At 36.0% G+C, this 21,150-nt stretch overlaps 1 protein-coding gene across 1 annotated transcript; it reads left to right on the top strand.

The window, feature by feature from the left end:
• The first annotated feature begins 1,386 nt into the window (after positions 1-1,386).
• On the top strand, positions 1,387-21,047 carry LOC123654877 (sphingomyelin phosphodiesterase-like). Its single transcript, XM_045590737.1, has 9 exons — positions 1,387-1,503; positions 2,174-2,335; positions 7,903-8,067; positions 8,352-8,714; positions 8,795-8,970; positions 9,143-9,337; positions 13,260-13,430; positions 13,817-13,991; positions 20,544-21,047. The coding sequence occupies exons 1-9, from the start codon at positions 1,387-1,389 to the stop codon at positions 20,892-20,894; spliced, it is 1,875 nt and encodes a 624-aa protein (XP_045446693.1). The 3' UTR covers positions 20,895-21,047.
• The last annotated feature ends 103 nt before the right edge of the window (positions 21,048-21,150 follow it).

Here is a 21,150-nt window from a genome sequence, read left to right as displayed (position 1 = left end):
TATTGCCAAAATTTCTAGCTTAAATTTTTTAGTAAGAAAAAACTTGGTTATTTTACGGATGTCTGACGTGTTTTTTTTTATATTTTTATAATGTGAAATTATCAATTTTGTATATATCTATTATATATTATGCCGTGTTCGAATTTAACGGTTGGCATACAAAACGAATCGTTTCCTAAATAAATATAGGAATCGGACATAAAAGGTTCAGCACCTAAAGGGTCGTAAATTTATCACTTGATGTTATTTAGAAAATTTTAAACCCCCTAAGCCACTTGTATACACTTTACTTTCCTCCCCATACCCAATGATCAGGTGTATTTTTCTGTGTTTAAAACAGGTATAATCGGATTATATTTTGAAAAATTAAGCATCGTGATGTTCTAGACTGGCATCAAGGTTGCAGGGTGTTTCTTGGGTGTTTTTTTTTTTCAATTAAGAAACGAACGAAGTTTAAAGAAAAATAAATACTCGTGACATCTCATTATAGACCCCTCGTGATATTTAGTGATTTTTTTTCCGAACCTTTTGAGCTTCGCGTAATTATTAGAAAACTCATAAGTGCGTCAATAGCTAATTAATACGACATTTAAAATTTATTGAATTGTTAATACTTCAAAGACAATTTAAGGAACAAAAGAAAAATTCCATTTACTTATCGTGTAATTTTAGATGAGCTTCAAGTATTGTTTACTAAGGTTTTAAAAAACGAAACTGTAGACAACGATTTGAAAAGTATTCAAGATGTCTTTGAAATCTACAGACCGGCTTCGAGTTCCCTAAATATGCAATTTGAAAGAAATAGTAGAATGGTAAGTACAAAGCAATCCCGATTAGTGATTTAGCTCACCTTAGTCTTATTGTTTTTATTTTTATTATCTACTTTATATAAAAACACCGAATCATGTCTATTGAGAAATCGCTTCTGTAATCAACCAAGGCGGTTGCTAATAGAACTTCTAGCATATAAAGGACCTATATTATACTCTTATCTGTCAGATATTTCTTCTTGCGAATCCGCATCATCTAATTTATTAATTGAGGTATAACAGCCCTCAGGGGCCAGTTTTACCTTATGTTTTTGTACCTATCAATAACTTATGTACATGTGATTTTATTAGTAACCGGTGAAATATGGCAACTAATATAATGCTGACAGTAAAGCCTTGTTAACCTTGAAGTTTTGATTATTGTTATTTTCGTATACTTTTTTTTTTGGTTTACTTATCAATCAGGGTTTTTTTCTTTAATTATCAAAGATTTACGCTATATATTACGTTATGGAATTATCTGATATTCAATTATCTGATATGCAATTACATTAAATGTAGGGTACCTACTATAATTTACAAACTATAAAAAATTAAATGCTTATTAGTTTATATAATGAGTGTATGGGTGAATTTAAATACATTACATACATTAACCCTGTGGAAAAAATCTCGTAAAAGTCATAAAGACATGGACAATGCAGACCAAATGGTCACACTGAGTTATGGGAGGGTATTGAGATCTATGACAATTTGGTCTGCCTTTGTCCAGATTTTTATGCGGTTTATGATTTTTTTTCCATAGGGAACTGTAGTCGGCTTTTACTACCCACTTTTATACTTTTTTTTATTAAACTATACATTTAAAGAAAAAAAACAGAAGTCCGGTTTAAAATATTCAATATCATCGTCTAATTCAAGAATTTTTTTGAATAGATCGTACCTACAACTATTTTAAAAAACAGGCATGGACACTATCTTTTTTATATGACTAGGTCAGCAAACTAGCGGTCGGCCGACTTATGGTGACCGGCCGACCTGGTGGGAAGCGTTTACCGTAGCCCTCCCCAGGAGCTCTGGACCCCTTACTCACCACATGAACAAAATGGCACTTGAGTGTACTTATTAGGTATTATTTAGCTGTCATTTTCAACAAAATACATGAGTTCACGCCACTTTTGGTGCGAACTTTTGGAGGCCTATGTCCAGCAGTGGACTGTATTAGGCTGAAGTTATGATGCTGATGATGATAATAGCTGTCGTTTTCTGTAAGGTTGAAGTGCTTCCCCAGATGGGCTGCTTTAGATTTCAAGCAGGATACATCCTATTGTTCCCTATCTCAATGAAATCTATATGTCTGTTTCTAAACATAATTTGTTCTCAAATTGAATTATCGTTTTCAGGACGTTACTTGTTTAATATGTACCAGCGCTTTCGCTGCCCTACGCGATCTAGTACTCGAAGGGCAAACTGATGAAATGCTTTCAGAGGCTGTCATTACTATATGCACATCCCTGCAAATCGTCAGCCACAGAACTTGCCAAGGAATCGTTCCATTGAATATAGTAAGATTAAGTTTGATTATTATTTTTTACATCTTAAGCTTAACTTCCTTTACAGTCTACCTTTAGTCCTTTACAGTTTAATACAAATAAATACGATGAAAAGGCATTATTATATAGTACAAACCCTGCAATGCATTTATAAAACATGAACGCATCTATGCTCTCTTAGTAAACTGGTTTAAAGAAAGTGATAAAAAGAACATCTATGGCTTATATAGACGATAGAAAAGTTTGCTGTTGTTTTGTGTCGATGACCTTTAAAATAATTTTAACGATTCTTTAAAAATATTGTCTATTCTACGAATATCAAGAAGTGAGATACAACTGTAACACCACTCCACGATATATTTGACAACTGGTTGATTTAATGGTCATAGAAAGTGCTTGTTGTATAAACGGTCGCGGTTTTGATTCCCGCTCATGACTTAATTATGTTAAATATGTTGACCATTGTTTGGGGTTTTTGTTTGTTCTATAGTTTTAAGTTAATGTTATACATTAAAATATTTTGAAAACTGATAAAGCTTGGAATCGTATGAAGAAATCCGTCATCATTTATTTTTAGTCTATCATAATTTTCTTTCGTACCACTTGCTCAAAAAAGTGACATTCTATGCCACAAAAAGTGAACATAACAATAGTCATTTTTAATCTGTTAAAAACAGGGAAAGAAAATTGTACTGAATTTCATTCATCCTCTAGGGGGAGAATGTAATTTAAATTTGGAATATTTACCGAAATTTATACTGAACTATATCTGTGTTTACACCGTTGACTTTGTATATATTGCTTTAGAAGCTTTTATATATACTGCTTTAGAAGAACTTTGGCGACTTTCTTGGCGGATTCAGGGGCGGATATTACGTCAATAAAAATAAACTGTGGTCGGAGCTCTGATGGAGTAGTTGAGGGTTATATCGAAAGCTCATTGGCAAATAAAATCATATTAAGTAGTCATTAACAAAAATATAAAACTTAAACCATCAGAGCCACAACCATCAACTTCTGGTATCTTATCTTCTTCCGTAACTCACGATGCACCACCACTATCTCCGACGTATACCTACTATCTATAATGAAAAGCAAGTTTCTCAGACGCAAGAACAGAGAAATACTCAAATCAACTCATCAACAATAAATGTACCAAACAAAAATGTAACTGTAATGTAATCAATAATTGGATTAATGTTTCGAATGTTAACTTTTACTTTTAATTGTCATTATTTTTCATAAATGCTTATCTCATATTATTATTGTTAATTTTTTCGCAAATGGTACGAAAAGTAGAGTATTTTCCTCGGTGATAAAGCTGTCTTAGTCTTGGGTGAACTTAAATCCCTCGCTACGCTCGGGAGTAAACCTCGAGTCCTTCGTTATGCTTGCGATTTAAATCATCACCCGCGACAGAAGACACTGCTTTATCCCCTTGGTTAATAATCTGCTATTATTACCTTAAGATAAAGCAAAATTGTTACATTTAATCCTTTTTATACGTCGCGAATGTTTTGATAATTTTATTGTACTAGATTTTATTTACCTTATTATAGAAATCCCTGTCCCTTGTAAGTTAAAACTCAAACCTTCGTATTTTGTCGGTTTTGTTGGTTACTGTACTGCTACTTACATATTAGTTTTAACTTAATATTTAATAGTCTGACAGTTATAAACATAATGATTTTTTTTTTCTTCTGAAATCATCTGCTTTAGCAACGCGATGATTTTTCAACCCTGAATTCATAGCTAATTAAGTATGCTTAGATTTTATTTACAGTAGACGTCGAAGACGGTTAATTTAAAAAGCTCGTATTTTTAATCGCCCTCAAAAAAAGGAGCAAGTCCTCAATTCAACTATCTTTTATGTATGTTACTTCAATAATTTTTTAAAATCGAAATCTGATGCTTTTTGTGTGGTTTCATTTAAATTTAATTGATATGTGACGAGTACTTTTTGACTTATTTCTAATAATGCGTATTCATTTGACTATTTTTACATCGACCTAAGTTGTATGTATTAATGGTCCATATAACTGAAGTCGGGTTTTTTTCTTGCGCAAACAAACACAATTATTGCATTTACCGATGCTAGTTTATATAATCCTTCCTCGATAAACTTGCTATATCAAGAAAGACCATTTTTCTTTAAATAAATCAAAATCAAAAATAGCTGTATTCAAATAGTCTTCAAAAGTACTTTCAAATTGTCATTTTACAAATTAAAATTTAATAATGATTATTATTTTTAGAAGTAAAGCTACCACCGATCCGGAATGAAAATTCTGCAGAGAAGAAACTCCGCAATAACTCTTTTTCAAAATATAATATAAACTGAGTTTTAATACAAAATTAGTAATACTTACATGAAATACTACGTCACAAAGTCCACACAGCTTTATCCACTATGTAAATCTTGCACCGAATAATAAGCTTTATCTATTCATTTATATTTAATGAAAAGTTATTTAAATTTATGGTGCGACAGTTGCAAAATTGTTTGTGGGATTTTATTAAACATGCGAATACCACAACACAGAAAGGAGACGTTTACATACTTACTTAGCGTTCAAAACCAAGTTGTTTGTTTTAAACCAACCTTGAATTCGCGACAAAGAACAGTTCACGTTAACATAATTTATTTTTTCCTACCAACTTTAAATATAAGCGATAAATTACCAGCATTACATCACAAATACCCTTAACTACGGTCGTATACACGTCGTATATACGACCGTTCCCTTAACATAAAATGGTAGAACATTTATATATATGAAGAAAAAAAGAAAATAACTTAGAACTGATCCCTGTGGAATGCTTATTTTTAGTACAGATCCAAAGGACTTCATTCCGTTTATTGATACATGTTGTATCAACTATTAGATATGAAGCAATTAGATTAAGAGCTTTACCATTAAGACTGTAATACTCAAATTTACTTAATAGAATCTCAATGACCACTAAATCAAATACCTTTGATAAGTCACAAAATATACCAATAACATGATGTGACCTCTCCTAAGCGTTATATCTATGCTTAAAAACTGCTACATCAGCATCTGTCATAGAATCTGTCGTGAAACCATATTGTTCACAATGAAAAATGCCATTAAGTTTAAAATGGAAAAGAAGTTGATTTAGTATAACTTTTTCAAAAGGACGACAGGATTAAAATGGGTCTATAGTTACTGGGATGTCCAATTTCCCTTTTCAAAAAGTGCTAAAACTACTATATTTTAAGAAATCTGGAGAAGAACCCACTTTAATAGAACATTATCATTCATGAGATTAGCACATTCATAGAAGTTCTAAAGTGTAGCATTAGTAGATAAACATATATTAGTACTAGCTGTGCCCGCGGCTTCGCCCGCGTTGAAATCAGTTTGTCACAAAATTTTCCCGGCAAACTTCCAGTGAAACTCTCATCAAAATCGGCTTAGCCGTTCCGTAAACCTTCCTCTTGAACCCCTCTCTCCATTGGTGAAAGCGCATGAAAATACGTTCAGTAGATTTTGAGGGAATCGATCACATACGCTTTTGGGGACTTCAAAGGCACAATTTAGTTTAACTTAATAGTTATTCTTATAAAACCTCTCTATACCCCACATTTTTAGTTTTATTTTCTGGCTGCAATATAAATAACCTATCAGGCGAACTTATAGCTGCTGTATATGTTTCATACAAACTATCAACCCCAATTAAACTCCCTTAGCGGTGGAATATCGCAAAATCCGTTCTTAGCGGACGTCCAATAACTATAATGTACCTCCCTGCCAAATCTCATCTTTGTCCATCCTGGATGGATGGACCATCAAGCGGTTTTTGAGTTATAGTTTTAAGTGACTCAGTGACCTTTCTCTTTTATATATATAGATTACGATGCATTATTTGGACACTTCCTCACCATCTATAGAGCATAAATTTTAAATGTAATCTTTACTTTTAATTTTTATGCGAAGTAATTTTAATTATACTTGCTTCATGGCATTAATATATTGTGGAATGTTGTGTACCCCGTAATGGGATACACATTAGATAATAATGTAACAGTAAATCATATATAATGTTCTATATGTATTCTGTGGATGTACCTATAAAATAAAATAAATAAATAGATAAATAAAAAATTATGTAGTGAAATTTAAGTAAATAATAGAAATAGATAATTTATACATAGGTAAATAAATAATAACTATATAAAAAAATATATACATAAGAAAAAAAAAACCCTTACTAACAGTAACATAGGTTAAGTGTACATTGTAAGTAGAACATAAGTGTACATATATGGTAATTAGGAAATAAGTGTACATATATGATAACTAGCAAATAAGTGTAAATATAGACATATATAGATAAGAAAAATAATAATGTTAGAAATTAGAAAGCAATTATGTGTATACTTCTGCATAAACAGTATTTAGTAAGGAAAAAAAACCATCGGCGTCGGACCACGTCCTAGTTTTACTAGGCAGTCACAGGACTGTTGATCTGTATAGTATAATAAGTAGAAAAATCGCCTGTGGTATTATAATGCATGCATGATAAACAAAGGCACGGGCATTTTGAGCCCGTAGATCAAAATTTATAAAAAAAAAATAAAAGAACAAAAAAAAAAAACTACCATCCCCCGTTTTAACCCCAAAAGGGAGTTACTTTCTGAAGATACATTATTTGGACACCTCCTCACCATCTAAAGAGCAAACATTTTAAATTTCAAGTCTCTTACCTTAATAACATAGGACACTCATACAAACTTTCAACCCCCGTTTTATCCCCTTAGGGGTCGAGTTTCATAAAATTAGTTCTTAGCGGATGTTTACGCCCTATAAGAAACCTACCTGCTAAATTTCAAGTTTGTAGCTGTTATAGTTCCGGAGATTTCGTGATCAGTGAGTAGTAACCTTTCGCTTTTATATATATTATAGAGATAAATATAAGTATCTTATATTTTATTTTATATACTATTAAACGAGCAATTCTTGTATATATATATATATATATATATATATATATATAATCTGAATCTCGGAAACGGCTCCAACGATTTTCATGAAATTTAGTATGCAGGGGATTTCGGGGGGATAAATAAATCTAGCTAGGATTCATTTTTAGAAAATGACGTTTTATCCACGTTTTTAAGCAATAAAAAATGGCTACACTATGGTTAGAATACGAAGGTTATTTTCGCACTTGTCTACAAAGTTGTAATAGCTCAGGGGGAAATCGGCCGATCGCAATCGACCGAAAAGATCATGATTCAAATCCTCATGTTTCCAAGATCAATTATTATTTTTTCTTTTTTTTCTAATTGCACTCGTTATTTTTATTTAAGTAGTCAGTTCTTATTTTTTATTATTATGTCGGTAAAATCGGTATTATTATTATTTTTTGATTTTTTATATTTGTTTATATTTCTTATTATTGTCGGTAAAAAAAATACTATTCATATTTTATAAATATTTAATTCGTATTTAAATATGATTTCCAAAATACACGATTTACTAAAAATACCGAGCTAAGCTCGGTCACCCAAGTACTGTTTTATATACTTACAATACTTTTTATACTTTCAGCCAATAATAACATATATAGTAAAGACAACGCCAGAAGCCTCGCCGAGAACATTCTGTAGCCTCCTTCTACAAAATGCAGGCAATCCAAATACCTGCCCCCACAATGATCCTCGATTTGAATGGACGATAGACTTGCCTGAAGAAAATCCAATAGAAAATGATCAAGTACGTATCAACATAATGTCAGCGCTGTTATTAGTACGATTGTTTGCCGAACGTGTACTTAGTATTACGTGTTTCTGCTTCGATAAAATCTTCATATTATATTTTGCTATAGTGTAGTTATATAACTAACCGGTAACTAGTACGTTGACTTCCCACAATGTATGTAACATTGTGTTCCGCACATTGCAAGTACTATAAAGTTTATCAAATTGGTACTAGAGTAACTTGATTCGACTTGACGTGACGCTTAAGTATATTTTATTCTACTGCATAATTTTTTATAGATTATAAGATCAAACAATAAACCATTAAAAGCAGTTCTCGTTGCGGATGCTCATATCGACCCTTCGTATGAACCCAATGGCGTTGCTGATTGTAATGAGCCAACTTGCTGCAGAAAAGGACAAGCTCTAAGAGCTGACATTTACAAAACCAAGATACCAGATTCAGTATTTAAAAATCGTATATTTGAAATAAGAGACGATTTTATAATGGACCTAACTCTCGCTGACGATATTAGAAATTTATCAAATGTGAGAAGAAATTTTAGAAACTCACCAGGAGCTGGTTATTGGGGAGATTATAGGAGCTGCGATTCGCCTCCTTGGGCATATGATGATGTCATTGAAACTATTGCAAAACATAGGGTATGAATTAAAGATCTTATATTGTTTAAGTGGTGGTATACGAATTTATTAATCGGAACATTTTTAAATAACACTTTCAGGACATAGATGTAGTTTATTACTTGGGAGACAGTATCGACCACCACGTGTGGGAAACAACTTATGAACTAATCGATAGCGTTAATTTGTACACTATCGATAAGATTAAGAAAGAATTTGGTGAAAATGTCATAGTTGTACCGTGTATTGGAAACCATGAATCTCAACCTACGAACCAGTACGTTTTAGAAACTAGAATATTTGCCAAATAATAATTGGTTAATAACTTTTTTTATAGGTTTTCGACTTTAAGTATTTTCTTATCGTTCGTCTTCCGTTAATGTATAAATAAAAATATTATTTCGAATTGGTCATATAGATTCTTCTACTTAAATTTGTCTATTTTCTAGATATGCTCCAAGTACAGTCAAAGGCGCCAAATTAAACACAACTTGGTTATACGATTCCTTAGCTAGGAAATGGGATTTCTATTTAAGCGAGGACGCAAAGGCTACTATAAAAAAACACGGGAGCTTCACTACGTTGATCCGCCCGGGATTACGTGCAATTTCTGTTAATAATAATTATGCTTTTAGAAGTAACTGGTATGTTGCGTTTTCTGATTCAATTCTATTATATTTCCACCGACTTAATATGTTTTATTTTTGTCTTTTTGTATTTGTTTTCGTCGCGTGGCAACCGGCGTAGAATAGTGTCACCCCATCTCATCCCGTGGGTATCGTAAGAGGCGATAGAGGGAAAACCACTAGAGGGTGGGCAGCAGCGCCTTCTAAACACATGGTTACAACTGCAATCACCAACCCGCCTGGTAAGCGTGGCGATTACGCCAAATCCCCCTAAATGGCAGACACGACACAAAATTGTCAGCCAGTCCTCGGCGGCCCCGCTAGTTCTGGCTACGGTGGCGGCCACGGTAACGGCGGGGCAGGAGGCCATAATCTCCGGTAAAAGCCAGGCCACCACACTCAACGACGACACTTGGCCCTGGCAATATATAACGCTAGGACGCTGCAGACCGACGCGAAGCTCATTGAGCTGGAAGAAGCTCTCAGCAGGTTGAGCTGGGATATTATAGGATTATCTGAAGTCCGAAGAGGGGGAGAGGACTCGATGAGCCTCAAGTCTAGCAATCTGCTGTACTACCGGGAGGGCGACCAACAGTCCCGGGGTGGTGACGGGTTCCTCGTCCGCAAATCTCTCGTCAACTGCATCATATCCAAGCGGTATTCGCTGAAGGTCATACAGGTTTACGCACCGACCTCGGCACATCTAGATGACGAAGTGGAAGCTATGTATGAGGAGATCTCTACAGCCATACATAGCTCTAAATGCCACTACACTGTTGTGGGGGCGTTCAAGTATTACGTAACGCATTTTGGGGGGAGGGGGGGTCTTGTAAAACGTTACAATGCGTTACAGGGGCGGGAGGGGGGTTTGAACAACGCGTTACGTAACACGTATTTTATTTAAATAAAAAAAAAAACTAGGGTATTAAAATCTCCCAAGTTGGCAATCCTTTTCGTTTATGGTTTACGGGGAATCCCCCGATTGTATTGTACGACATTTTTATTTTGCTCTCCCAAGTTGGCAACTCACGGGGAATCCCTCACTGAATTGTTACGTGTAAGTTTATTAGGACTTTGAGCCAATTTAATATATTTGAAACTTAAGTAAATGTTTATTAAATTATGTGCGATTATTTATTAAATAAATATATAAATAAATAAAATACGCATCTATTGCGAATTAGAAATCTAATGTTTTATTCATTAATTACTACCGCAAACGCGATTAGAACAATAACAAAAGTAATTTAGCGACTTTCCGGTAGTTTATTCAAAAAAGTTGTGACATTTGGATAAAAATGGTCAGTTGGGTGTTACGTAACGTTTATGGGGGGGGGGAGGGGGGTGTACAGGAAAACGTTACTGCGCGTTACATGGGGGGAGGGGGGGATCAAAAATCTTCAAAATTTGCGTTACGTAATACTTGAACGCCCCCTGTGAGAAAGACTTCAATGCGAAGCTGGGCACACGATGCGATGATGAGTTGAGAGTGGGGCAATTTGGATACGGGTAACGGAACACCCGGGACTGGCTGCTGGCTGACTTCATGGAGAAGGAGGCACTCTTTATGATGAACTCCTTCTTCAGGAAGCCGGAACGGCGCAAATGACCTGGTTGAGTCCCGACGGCACCGTCAGGAACGAGATACTTTATCATGTCAACGAACAAGCATATATTTAATGATGTCTCAGTGATCAATGCTGTGAAAACAGGAAGTGATTACCGACTTGTCCGAGGCACATTAAATATCGATGTCAAGCTTGAGAAGGGTCGGCTGATAGGGCTACTCTACGACCTGTGCCTGCTCAGATTCAAAACCCCGAGAGCTTTCAACTCGAACCCCAAAATCGCTTTGAAAGCCTGGGCGACTGCGTAGATGTGGACGAGCTCAACGACGGGCTGGTGGAAATTGTCCGCGCGGTGGGGTCTAAGTTCTTCAAGACCCGCCGCCAAAAAACAAAGAAGATCTCCGACCACACACTCCGACTCATGGCAGAAAGGCATGATATGCAGCTGCAGTCTTCGGCGGATGCTACCCGTTACCGGTGGTTGAATAGACAGATCTCCAAGTCCTTGAGAAGCGACCTTCGCCGCTTTAACACTGAACGTATGGAAGAGGCCATAGAGTGGAACAAAGGCTCGAAAGTGTTCGCACGAGATCTGTCTATTGGACAAAACCAATTGGCGCAGCTGCGAGCCGACGATGGCAGCGTCATCTCGTCAAAGCCTGAAATCCTGAGGGAGATCGAGAGCTTCTACGGCCAATTATACACCACACAGATACCCGCCAACATCAAGGCAAACGCCCCAGAGCGAAATTAACAAGGCACGAAACCCAAGAAATCCCAGACGTCAGCCTGTACGAGATTAGTAGTGCTCTCAAACAACTTAAAAACAACAAGGCGCCGGGTGATGACGGTATCACAACTGAGCTTTTGAGAGCGGGCGGTAAGCCAGTACTCAAGGTCCTCCAAAGGCTCTTCACTTCCGTCACCCTCGAGGGCAAAACGCCAGCGGCATGGAATAGAAGCGAGGTGGTGCTGTTCTTCAAAAAGAGTGATAAAGCCCTACCGAAAAACTATAGGCCCATCTCGCTTCTAAGCCATGTCTATAAGCTGTTTTCGAGAGTCATTTCGAACCGTCTCGCACGCAGGTTTGACGACTTCCAGCCTCCCAAACAAGCCGGGTTCCGTAAAGGTTTTAGCACCATAGACCACATACAGACGATGCGGCAGGTAATACAGAAAACCGAGGAGTATAACTTGCCATTATGCTTAGCGTTTGTGGACTATGAGAAGGCCTTTGATTCGATTGAGACATGGGCTGTGCTGCAGGCTCTCCAGAGGTGCCAAGTGGACTGCAGGTACGTCGAGGTGCAATGTCGGTCCGATTACAGGGACAGAGCTCGAAGCCAATACCACTTCAGCGAGGCGTGAGGCAAGGGGTTGTTATATCTCCGAAGCTGTTTACCGCCACGTTGGAGGACGCTTTCAAACTTCTGGACTGGAAAGGATTCGGCATCAACATCAATGGCGAGTACCTTATCCACCTACGTTTTGCCGATGACGTAGTCCTTATGGCTGAGACCTTAGAAGACCTGAGCACAATGCTCGAGCATCTCCACAGTGTTTCCCAAAGAGTGGATCTCAAACTGAACATGGACAAGACGAAAATTATGTCGAACGTCCATGTCACACCCGCTCCAGTTGACATTGGGAACACTGTTCTCGAAGTTGTTGACAATTACATATACCTAGGACAGTCAATTCAGTTAGGTAAGTCCAACTTCGAGAACGAGATCTTTCGTCAAATCCAACTCGAATGGGCAGCGTTCGGGAAACTACGGAAAATCTTTGCGTCCAATATCCCGCAGTGTCTGAAGACGAAAGTCTTCAACCAGTGTGTGTTGCCAGTGATGACATATGGATCCGAAACGTGGTCGTTAAATATGGGCCTAATAAGAAGGCTCAAAGTCGCTCAGCGGGCGATGGAGAGGGCAATGCTCGATATTTCTCTGCGTGATAGAGTAAGAAATGAGGAGATCCGTAGGAAAACCAGGGTAACTGACATTTCTCGAAGGGTCGCACAGCTGAAGTGGCAATGGGCAGGGCACATAGCTCGAAGGACCGATGGCCGATGGGGCGGAAAGATTCTCGAGTGGCCACGTACCGGGCGCGGCAGCGTTGGCAGGTCCCCCACGAGGTGGACCGACGATCTGGTCAGGGTCGCGGGAGGCCGCTGGATTCGTGCTGCGCAGGACCGATCGTCGTGGAAACCATTAGGGGAGGCTTATGCTCAACAATGGGCGTCCGTGAGCTGATATGACGATGATGATGATGATAATGATGTATTTGTTTTGTTTCTTTTTATAGTGCATTGTAGGCAATATTTCAGTAGAATATATTTTGATTATAAGTAGTTTAGAACATAATACTTTCAGGTGGTTAGTCTACGACCCATTAGAATCTAAAAGGTTAATGGAATGGTTGGTTCAAGAATTGTACAAAGCTGAACAAGCTGGGGAAAAGGTCCATATACTCGCTCACATTCCGCCTGGAGGTCACGACCTCATTTACTCATGGACGAGAGAGTACAATCGAGTCGTTAATCGGTAATTTAATTGAATAATCTACTTATTATATTAGCCATTTTTGTATTGCTATGTAAATGTTATAGCAATCTTCTAAATTTATCAAATATGATCTAGTAACTTCTTATATCTATTTCGAATAATATAAGGAACTTAGTAAAGTCTTGTGGGACGTTTACATTACTACTTTGGTCCAAAAAACGTAGTTTTATCGATGAAAGTATAGAACAGGGGATTTCGAGATCGGAAATAAAAAAAGTCTTTTTTATTACAAATAAGCATATTTAGCTGTGATCTTCCACTCGTATAAGTTTGAGATACTTCACCAGTCAGGCTGCTTCAGATTTTGAGCAAGATATTTCGTGCTATTACTTTAATGGAACCCAACGTGTTAATTCTAATTTAAGTTTCTCGAAAACGATTGCGGCCGAGTTCAACGGACACACGCACTCCGATGAATTTAGGATCTTCTATAACGCGGCGGGTGAGCCCTCCGCCGTGTCGTGGGGCGCCGGCAGCGCCACCGCCTACTCCAACTACAACAGCAACTACAAAATTGCGACCATCGACCCTGTCACCTACGTGAGTATTCGTAACAACAAATCAACGATATACAAAACCACGATATACCAGTCCAATGCTGGGCATTAGCCTCTTTCCATGCAGTAAAAGGATCACAGTTTAATCCACCACTCTGAAGTTTGATGGACCACAATAAATCAGAAAAAAAAACAACACAAACACCAAAATGCTTAATTCTTAATTTGCCTCTTTTAATAAAAACATATACAAGTACAGGATTATTAATTAATAATAACGTTTCGATCCATAAATTCAAATTATAATATGCAAGTTAAGAGTACTTACTATAAACAGACTATAACAAGACTAGGTACTTTCACTCTACACTAGTTGAAGAAAGAAGTAGTAAGAACAGACAGGAATCCACTACGAAGTAGGAAAAAGACATACGACTAGCCCGTTGGCGCAGTTTGTAGTGTGCTTTCTGTTCTACGGGTTGCGGGTTCGATTCCCGCCTGAGTCTGGGTGTAATATAATATTTGTATTGATATATGTATTATTTATATGTATGTTTATTAAAAAATAGTTATAACGGTCGGCTGTTACCTGTAACACAAGTATTAAGTTGCTTACCGTAGGAACAGACGACCGTGTGTGTATGTTATATGATATTTATTTATTTATTTATAAAAAAAAAACCGAAATTTTCTCACGATATACCTAACTCACGGTACTTTCACTTTAAAATATTATTCCGTAGTTAACTGATAGCAGCTTAGCGCTTTTTAACACATTCAATGCCACCACGATTTTCTAATACTTCCCAGCGATGCCGCTCTATAAAAAACGCAAACATGCTAGGTGTGCTCGCGGCACTGCAGGATGGAATTACGTAGCACGCTAGGCGTGTTCACCGGCACTGTTAAGAGGTAAAATCAAAGAAAGCGTTATTTCGGCTTCAACCGTGTTTATTGATCAGTCTTTCTCGAGTTACTGAAGAGATATTTTGTTTTTAGCAGTGTTTGTGCTTTTGAAAGTTAAATTATGGCAGTTAGTAGATTCCAAGGTAAGTATTTATCGTAATTTGATCAGTGAATTTCAACCTTTGGTTACTTATTTATGATTTTTTAGGGAAAACAAAATATGTGCAAGAAACAGTGGAATATGATGATGATGCGACGCAAGCAGATAGCCCACCCTCACAAAAACGCCCAAAAGTAGGAGGTGAGCCGATAACATATTTCTCTTATCTTGTCTTAAAACTTTTAGTGCACTTATTGTGACGTAGTGGATTAGTGTTAAATTGTAAATCATTCGGTCGGTACCTGGTACCTACTTTATGATATGCAGGTACCTATAGATAGCACATTATATTGTCAATATTAACGTATTTCATAAGGTTTTTGAAGCAGCACCGCAAGTAATTAACCGCATCAATTTTACACAAAAGAATTAAGGAACAAAAAGATTCTTAAAAAACCGACGATTGTGTTTGAAAACATTATTTGCACTGTTATATATTATCGCTAATAACACAATAAACAAGCCGTGCTGACTGCTGACGCATCTATTGTTTTACAAATAGGCTGATAACATTTCAACTCCAGATGTTTAAAACGTTACAGGAATCTGTCTACAATTCTAAGAAGTTTAGATTTTAATTTGGAGACAGTAAATGTTTTGAACTTATTGTTTATTAAATACTAGCTTTTGCCTGCGACTTCGTCCGCATAGAATAGTTAATTTGGGTTATACACTTTTACCTACACGAAGCACAGAATTTAGAAGATGAAAATATTTGCCGACGTTGTCGTTACGTTACGTTAGTATATTTTTGGTTTTTTCGCCTAATTGTTTTTTTTTTAATAAAAATGACATTTATTAAAAGTTATAGCCACTTTATACGACTTTAAATAATTGTTGATCATTATTTGCTTTCAGAATACATCGCGAACGCATCAAGCTCACCGAACTCATCGCAAGATATATTTACAGAACTACAAGATGTACCTTACTCCCAAAAATGGACATATTCGCAACAAATGGATGAATATGACAAAAAGGATGTAAACACCATGACTGACGGAAGACCAACAATTACTAAATATAAAGAAATTGGTACCATGACTGAACCAGGGTTGACTTGTAACAACAATACTAATATTGAAATTCGATGCAATGAATATTTCGGAAGTGTTGTAGCATGCGAGCTAGCAAATTATCACGGTCGCGTTCGTTACGATAAAATGAAAGCTATCATTGATATTTTTAAAGAAAAGTGAGAAATTAGTTGCCTTGATTGTTTAAAAGGTTTCTATGATTCTCTTGAGGAAAGAAATTGAGTTCCTAAGGGTTGTGATTTCAATTGAAATAATAATAGTGATTTGAGAAATCAACGTCTTTATTAAAGCACTTATTGTGTGTACAATATTATAGTTACTACTTATGTTAAAGATAAATGTTAAAAAATCAACGTAATTAGACCAACAATATTATACAATAATTATCAATAGAAATTGTCCTTTTCTTTGATCAAATGCACATTGGAAAAATTTTTTTTTTTGATAAGTGGAGTACAACTCTTACTTAATCAGTAGGTATCTATGAATAAGTTTAGTACCACTTAATATTTGTGATACGGTCTGAAACATTCCATGCACAAGCCTGGCTGTTGCGGACAGGTGTCGCAACCAAATAGCGACATTACTCTTCCTTTTTTTGTTCTCCAGCAATGTACGCATCTTTTTCGTTTGGTTTTTCCGTGATAATTTTTTTCCAATTTCATCAAGCAATGTACCTGTCTATGTAATGGGATTTGTTGTTCCCGTTCTATGTAGGGTTCCACGATGGATTTTATGACGCTTAATCGGAAATCATATAAGCTTAATTTTCGAGTTGAATACTCATTGTACAGGAAATAAGAGTTGATCATGACGATCTGCATGATGTGAATGATAACTTTTTTATACCACCGCAAAGATTTATGCTCGCACGTATAATATGATAGCATTTGGTCATGCTTATCTATTGCATTCATATTTTTATTATATTTTGTTATCATTTCTGGTTTTGCTTTACTTTGCCCCCTTCGATTAGTAATAATGTTAAAGTTGCCTTTGTATTTGCTAGAGATCGCCATGACTTCCCTCTTATCCAACCATTTAATTATACACACATTATTTTTATGTTGTATACACAATTCACCTTTTTTTAATTTTGTTTTTACAACTAATTGAGGATTATTTTTTCGAAATTTTCGTAGTGTTCCTGTACAATAAGTATTCTTATAGTATAAATCTTCTATCAAATTAACGCTTGTATAAAAATTATCCATAAATAAATGGTGCCCTACATTTAAATATTCTTTTATCAAATGCATTACCACTTTGTTAACGTGGTTTAATCCTCCCACAATAACATCAGACGCACCGCCGTACAGGTGCAGTTTCAATATTACCCCAGACTGGTCAGCTAGTGCATAGAACTTCAGACCATACTTATTTTTTTTTCCTTTCATATATTGCCTAAAGCGTAATCTACCTCTCCAAAGCATCATTGACTCATCAATAACAATATTTTTTGTTGGGTAATATAATTCTGACATTCTTTTGTTAAAAAAATCTATTATATTTTTGATTTTGCTATAACTTGTTGCTGTTTCTCCTATACTAACGCATAACATTCTTAAAATAAGTAAAAACCTATTTCTTGCCATCGTCAATGAAAATATTGGCTGATTAAAAAAAATATCTTGTTTCCAATAATCACATAATCTATTTAGTTTTATAAAACCCATATGAAGAAGTAGGCCAAAAAACAGTTTCAACTCTTCACAACTTATTGCCTTCCACGATTTACTTCTACTTTTGTCCGCACTAGCTGACGACTGCTCGCGTTCACCGTAATTGTTAGTGCAATCTGTTAGCAATTGAAGTAACTCCATATTGCATATAGCATCAAAGTAGCCAATGGGTGTATCGACGATATCTTCTTTGAGGCCTGGAGTCTGCGTGAATGGTATTACTGGATAATCACAAGGATTACCTGGGCACCATTCACGATCGGGTACATTAATAGCAGGTACTTCTTCAATGTTCTGCACTTCCAGTTCGGGTTCCGGTTCCGGTTCGGATTCATCTGTTTCCATTTCGTCAATAATATTGTCACAGAGTATGCCATAGAGCTCAGCGTCAGTCAAACACGAAGTTGGTTCATCTCTTGGAGGAGTTGATTCCAGAGTTACCATAGCTCCTAAAGTTTCTTCTATCCCATGGTAAACCCAATTTGGGTCTTCCCATGAGCAAGATGGCATAGAATTGTCGATTGGATCCATTACCTAAAATGTAAAATCATTTTTTCAAATATCAAAAGTCATCAAAATATTATTAATATGACAGAAAATGATTAAAGTTGCAGTGTACAAATTGTGTGTACAAATACAATACGTTTAAAGTATCCCGCCAAAACTCGCAATGTTTGGACCGATTAAAGTGTATGAAACAAACAAATTATGTATCTATTGAATTTATTATACAGTGTAAACTCGTACAACAAGTGTAAATTCCATGTAACGTCACTCGATTTAACGACAAATTCTCTAAAGCATCGAAATCAATTGACTTTGGTTGGTTTAGTTTGTCTACCATACAATGATACACTCTACATAGCGTCACACTCACTCTCAATAACGACGTAAAATACCTTGTAAGTTGCTAAAATTTATAAAAACTGCGCAGCTGTGTACGTTTTTTTGTCGTTTTATTATCCTAGCCCACTATAATCTCGACAGTCGGCACCATGCAAACCGAACTTTCTAAGAAATTCATTCTTTTGTTTTCAAATTGGGATTGCTTGCACGTGTATCTACTGTTTTTGACCATGACTAATAAATAGGCGTCATTTATTTATTTATAAACACTTACACCAACATTACAGGTTATTACCTAATGCGTTGATGTCGTATACATGTCATGCATTATCTATACGGTATCATTTTTGTCAGACCTCAGTTGCTCACAAACTTTCAAACTGTAAACATGGCGAAGTAAAAGCAAAAGACGTCATACAAAAATAACAGACTATACCCAATAAGATTAAATAAGATTGTTTTTGTGTACATAACTACTAAAACTAGTCTGAAATATTTTTAGAATTCTGATTTTTCTTCTCTCCATTTAACGACACCTCTCTATAACGCCATAAAATGCACAGTCCCTTCAGTGTCGTTATTTGGAGTTTACACTGTATTTGTTAAGATTATTATTTTTCACGTTAATGAAACGAACTATGTAGGTATCTTTCACATTTATAATAAGAGTATAATTTAACTTACCACCGTTTTAAGCGAAGTAATTAGCGAAGCCGGTAAGGATACCAAATTCTTCACAAGGACAAGCTGAGCTCGTCGTAAAAACAATCACAAAAGTAACACTAGTCGGGGTCTTTGCAAGAGTAATCACAAGGTCCAATAACACAAGCGGGGGTCTATGCAAGAGAAATCACAAGGTCCAATAACACTAGCCGGGGTCTTTGCAAAAGCAACGTAAATCCAGTGAAAGGAAGAGATCGTAGGAAACATCCGATGTCGAACACTTCGAACACTGATGTAAGGAGCTATACTAATGTTAAAGACTTGCTGCCCGTGGTGCAATAAAACGTGGGAATAGGACGCCGCCTGTTGCGCTCTCTGTTACAGACCTTACGGCAGGCATGGTAACGTCCCAATGTGCGGCTCACCTAATCTTTTTATGACACTCGGGTTTGTTTTATTACCAAAAAAATAATTGGCAAGCAACTGAAGTAAATGGTATTCCTACTAGGGACTTTATTTATAAACGATCGCCAAACGTATCTAATATTAGCAGTGCCCCGCGGTTTTACCCACGTCTTACGGGAACCATTTACTTTTTAGGGATAAAAAGTAGCCTATAGCCTTCCTCAATAAATGTGCTATCAAACACCGAAAGATTTTTTCAAATGGGCCCAGTTATTCCTGAGATTAGCGCGTTCAACCAAACAAACAAACTCTTCAGCTTTATAACATTGGAATAGATCCTGGGCAGGGTTTTGTCTTCTTCCGATGAATGAAAAGATATTGGTGAAAGAGAGAGAAGGAAACAGATCCGAGTTACACAACAGCTGATAAGCGTTTATAATTAGGTACCTAAAGGGGTACATTATAGGTAAATATTTTATGCAATTTATTTTATCTTTTTTGTTCAACCTAAGTGCCAAGGAATAAAATAAATGATAACTTATAAAAAATATTCTATATTTTATTATTGGCATTATAAATGTAGTAAATTGACCTAATAATATAAAAGATTGAGAACTGCTGGAGATGAACACGCCTGGTATGTTCGCGGCATTACATAATAGATTATTTTTGATGAACCTTAAAAAAATATCAGATCCTGGAACCACTTCAGAATACTTTAGCTTACGGCAGAAAGTTTATGCTCAGAGTCTTTCGGACAATAATATTGTCTAATCTTTGAGATATAGATGAAAAACGGTGAGCACGCCCGGCGTGCTGGCGGCATGCAGATAAGAATTAGTGTGGACACGCTAGGCGTGTCAATGGCACTGAATGTGTTAAATGTAATTTTCCAGAAACCGATTAACATTGTGAACTACATGTACAATCTCACCGAAGCGAACCTCACACCGAACAGAAGACCACATTGGTTTCAACTCTACGACATGAAAAACAGCTTCCAACTACAAGACCTCTCCGCTACCTCAATGGATAACTTAGTTTATTCAATGGTGACAGATAACTTACTCTTATTAGATTTATACGCAGCATTTTACTCAAAACTAAGCGACGGAAGATGGCCGTATTGCAATAACGATTGTAAAATTGATAATCTCTGTAAAACAGTCGTTACAGTTTTATGGCACCGAGAAAAATGTGAAGAACTGCGTAACTTGTTCTTTACAACGCTTAGTAATTTAAAATAATTCTTATTTTAATAACTTTATTGATATTTAATTTATATTTTAAACTCATCTAATTAAGAATTTAAATTCTTGTATTTATACTGTACCTACAGTACCTATGCTTAATTTTTAATCTTATGTGATATAAAATGTAATAAAGAATTATAACAAGAAGCTTTTAAATTCATTTCGGTGGAACCTAATTCAAGTGAATTCAAACAAAAACCTTTTTAGTTTTTTGATAATTATGTAGATATCATAAATGAAACATTATTCT

Source organism: Melitaea cinxia, chromosome 7, assembly GCF_905220565.1.
Source record: "Melitaea cinxia chromosome 7, ilMelCinx1.1, whole genome shotgun sequence".
Classification (NCBI taxonomy): domain Eukaryota; kingdom Metazoa; phylum Arthropoda; class Insecta; order Lepidoptera; family Nymphalidae; genus Melitaea; species Melitaea cinxia.
The sequence above is the reverse complement of the archived record's forward strand: the minus strand, read 5'-3'. Positions and strand labels throughout refer to the sequence as shown.

What these genes read in the sequence shown, in the direction of transcription:
- LOC123654877 (XM_045590737.1), top strand. Translation starts at nt 1,387, where the DNA reads ATGAGTGTATGGGTGAATTTAAATACATTACATACATTAACCCTGTGG. An exon ending in AAACTATTGCAAAACATAGG is followed by an intron (nt 8,715 to 8,794) that starts GTATGAATTAAA and finishes TAACACTTTCAG; the next exon opens with GACATAGATGTAGTTTATTA. An exon ending in TATGCTTTTAGAAGTAACTG is followed by an intron (nt 9,338 to 13,259) that starts GTATGTTGCGTT and finishes TAATACTTTCAG; the next exon opens with GTGGTTAGTCTACGACCCAT.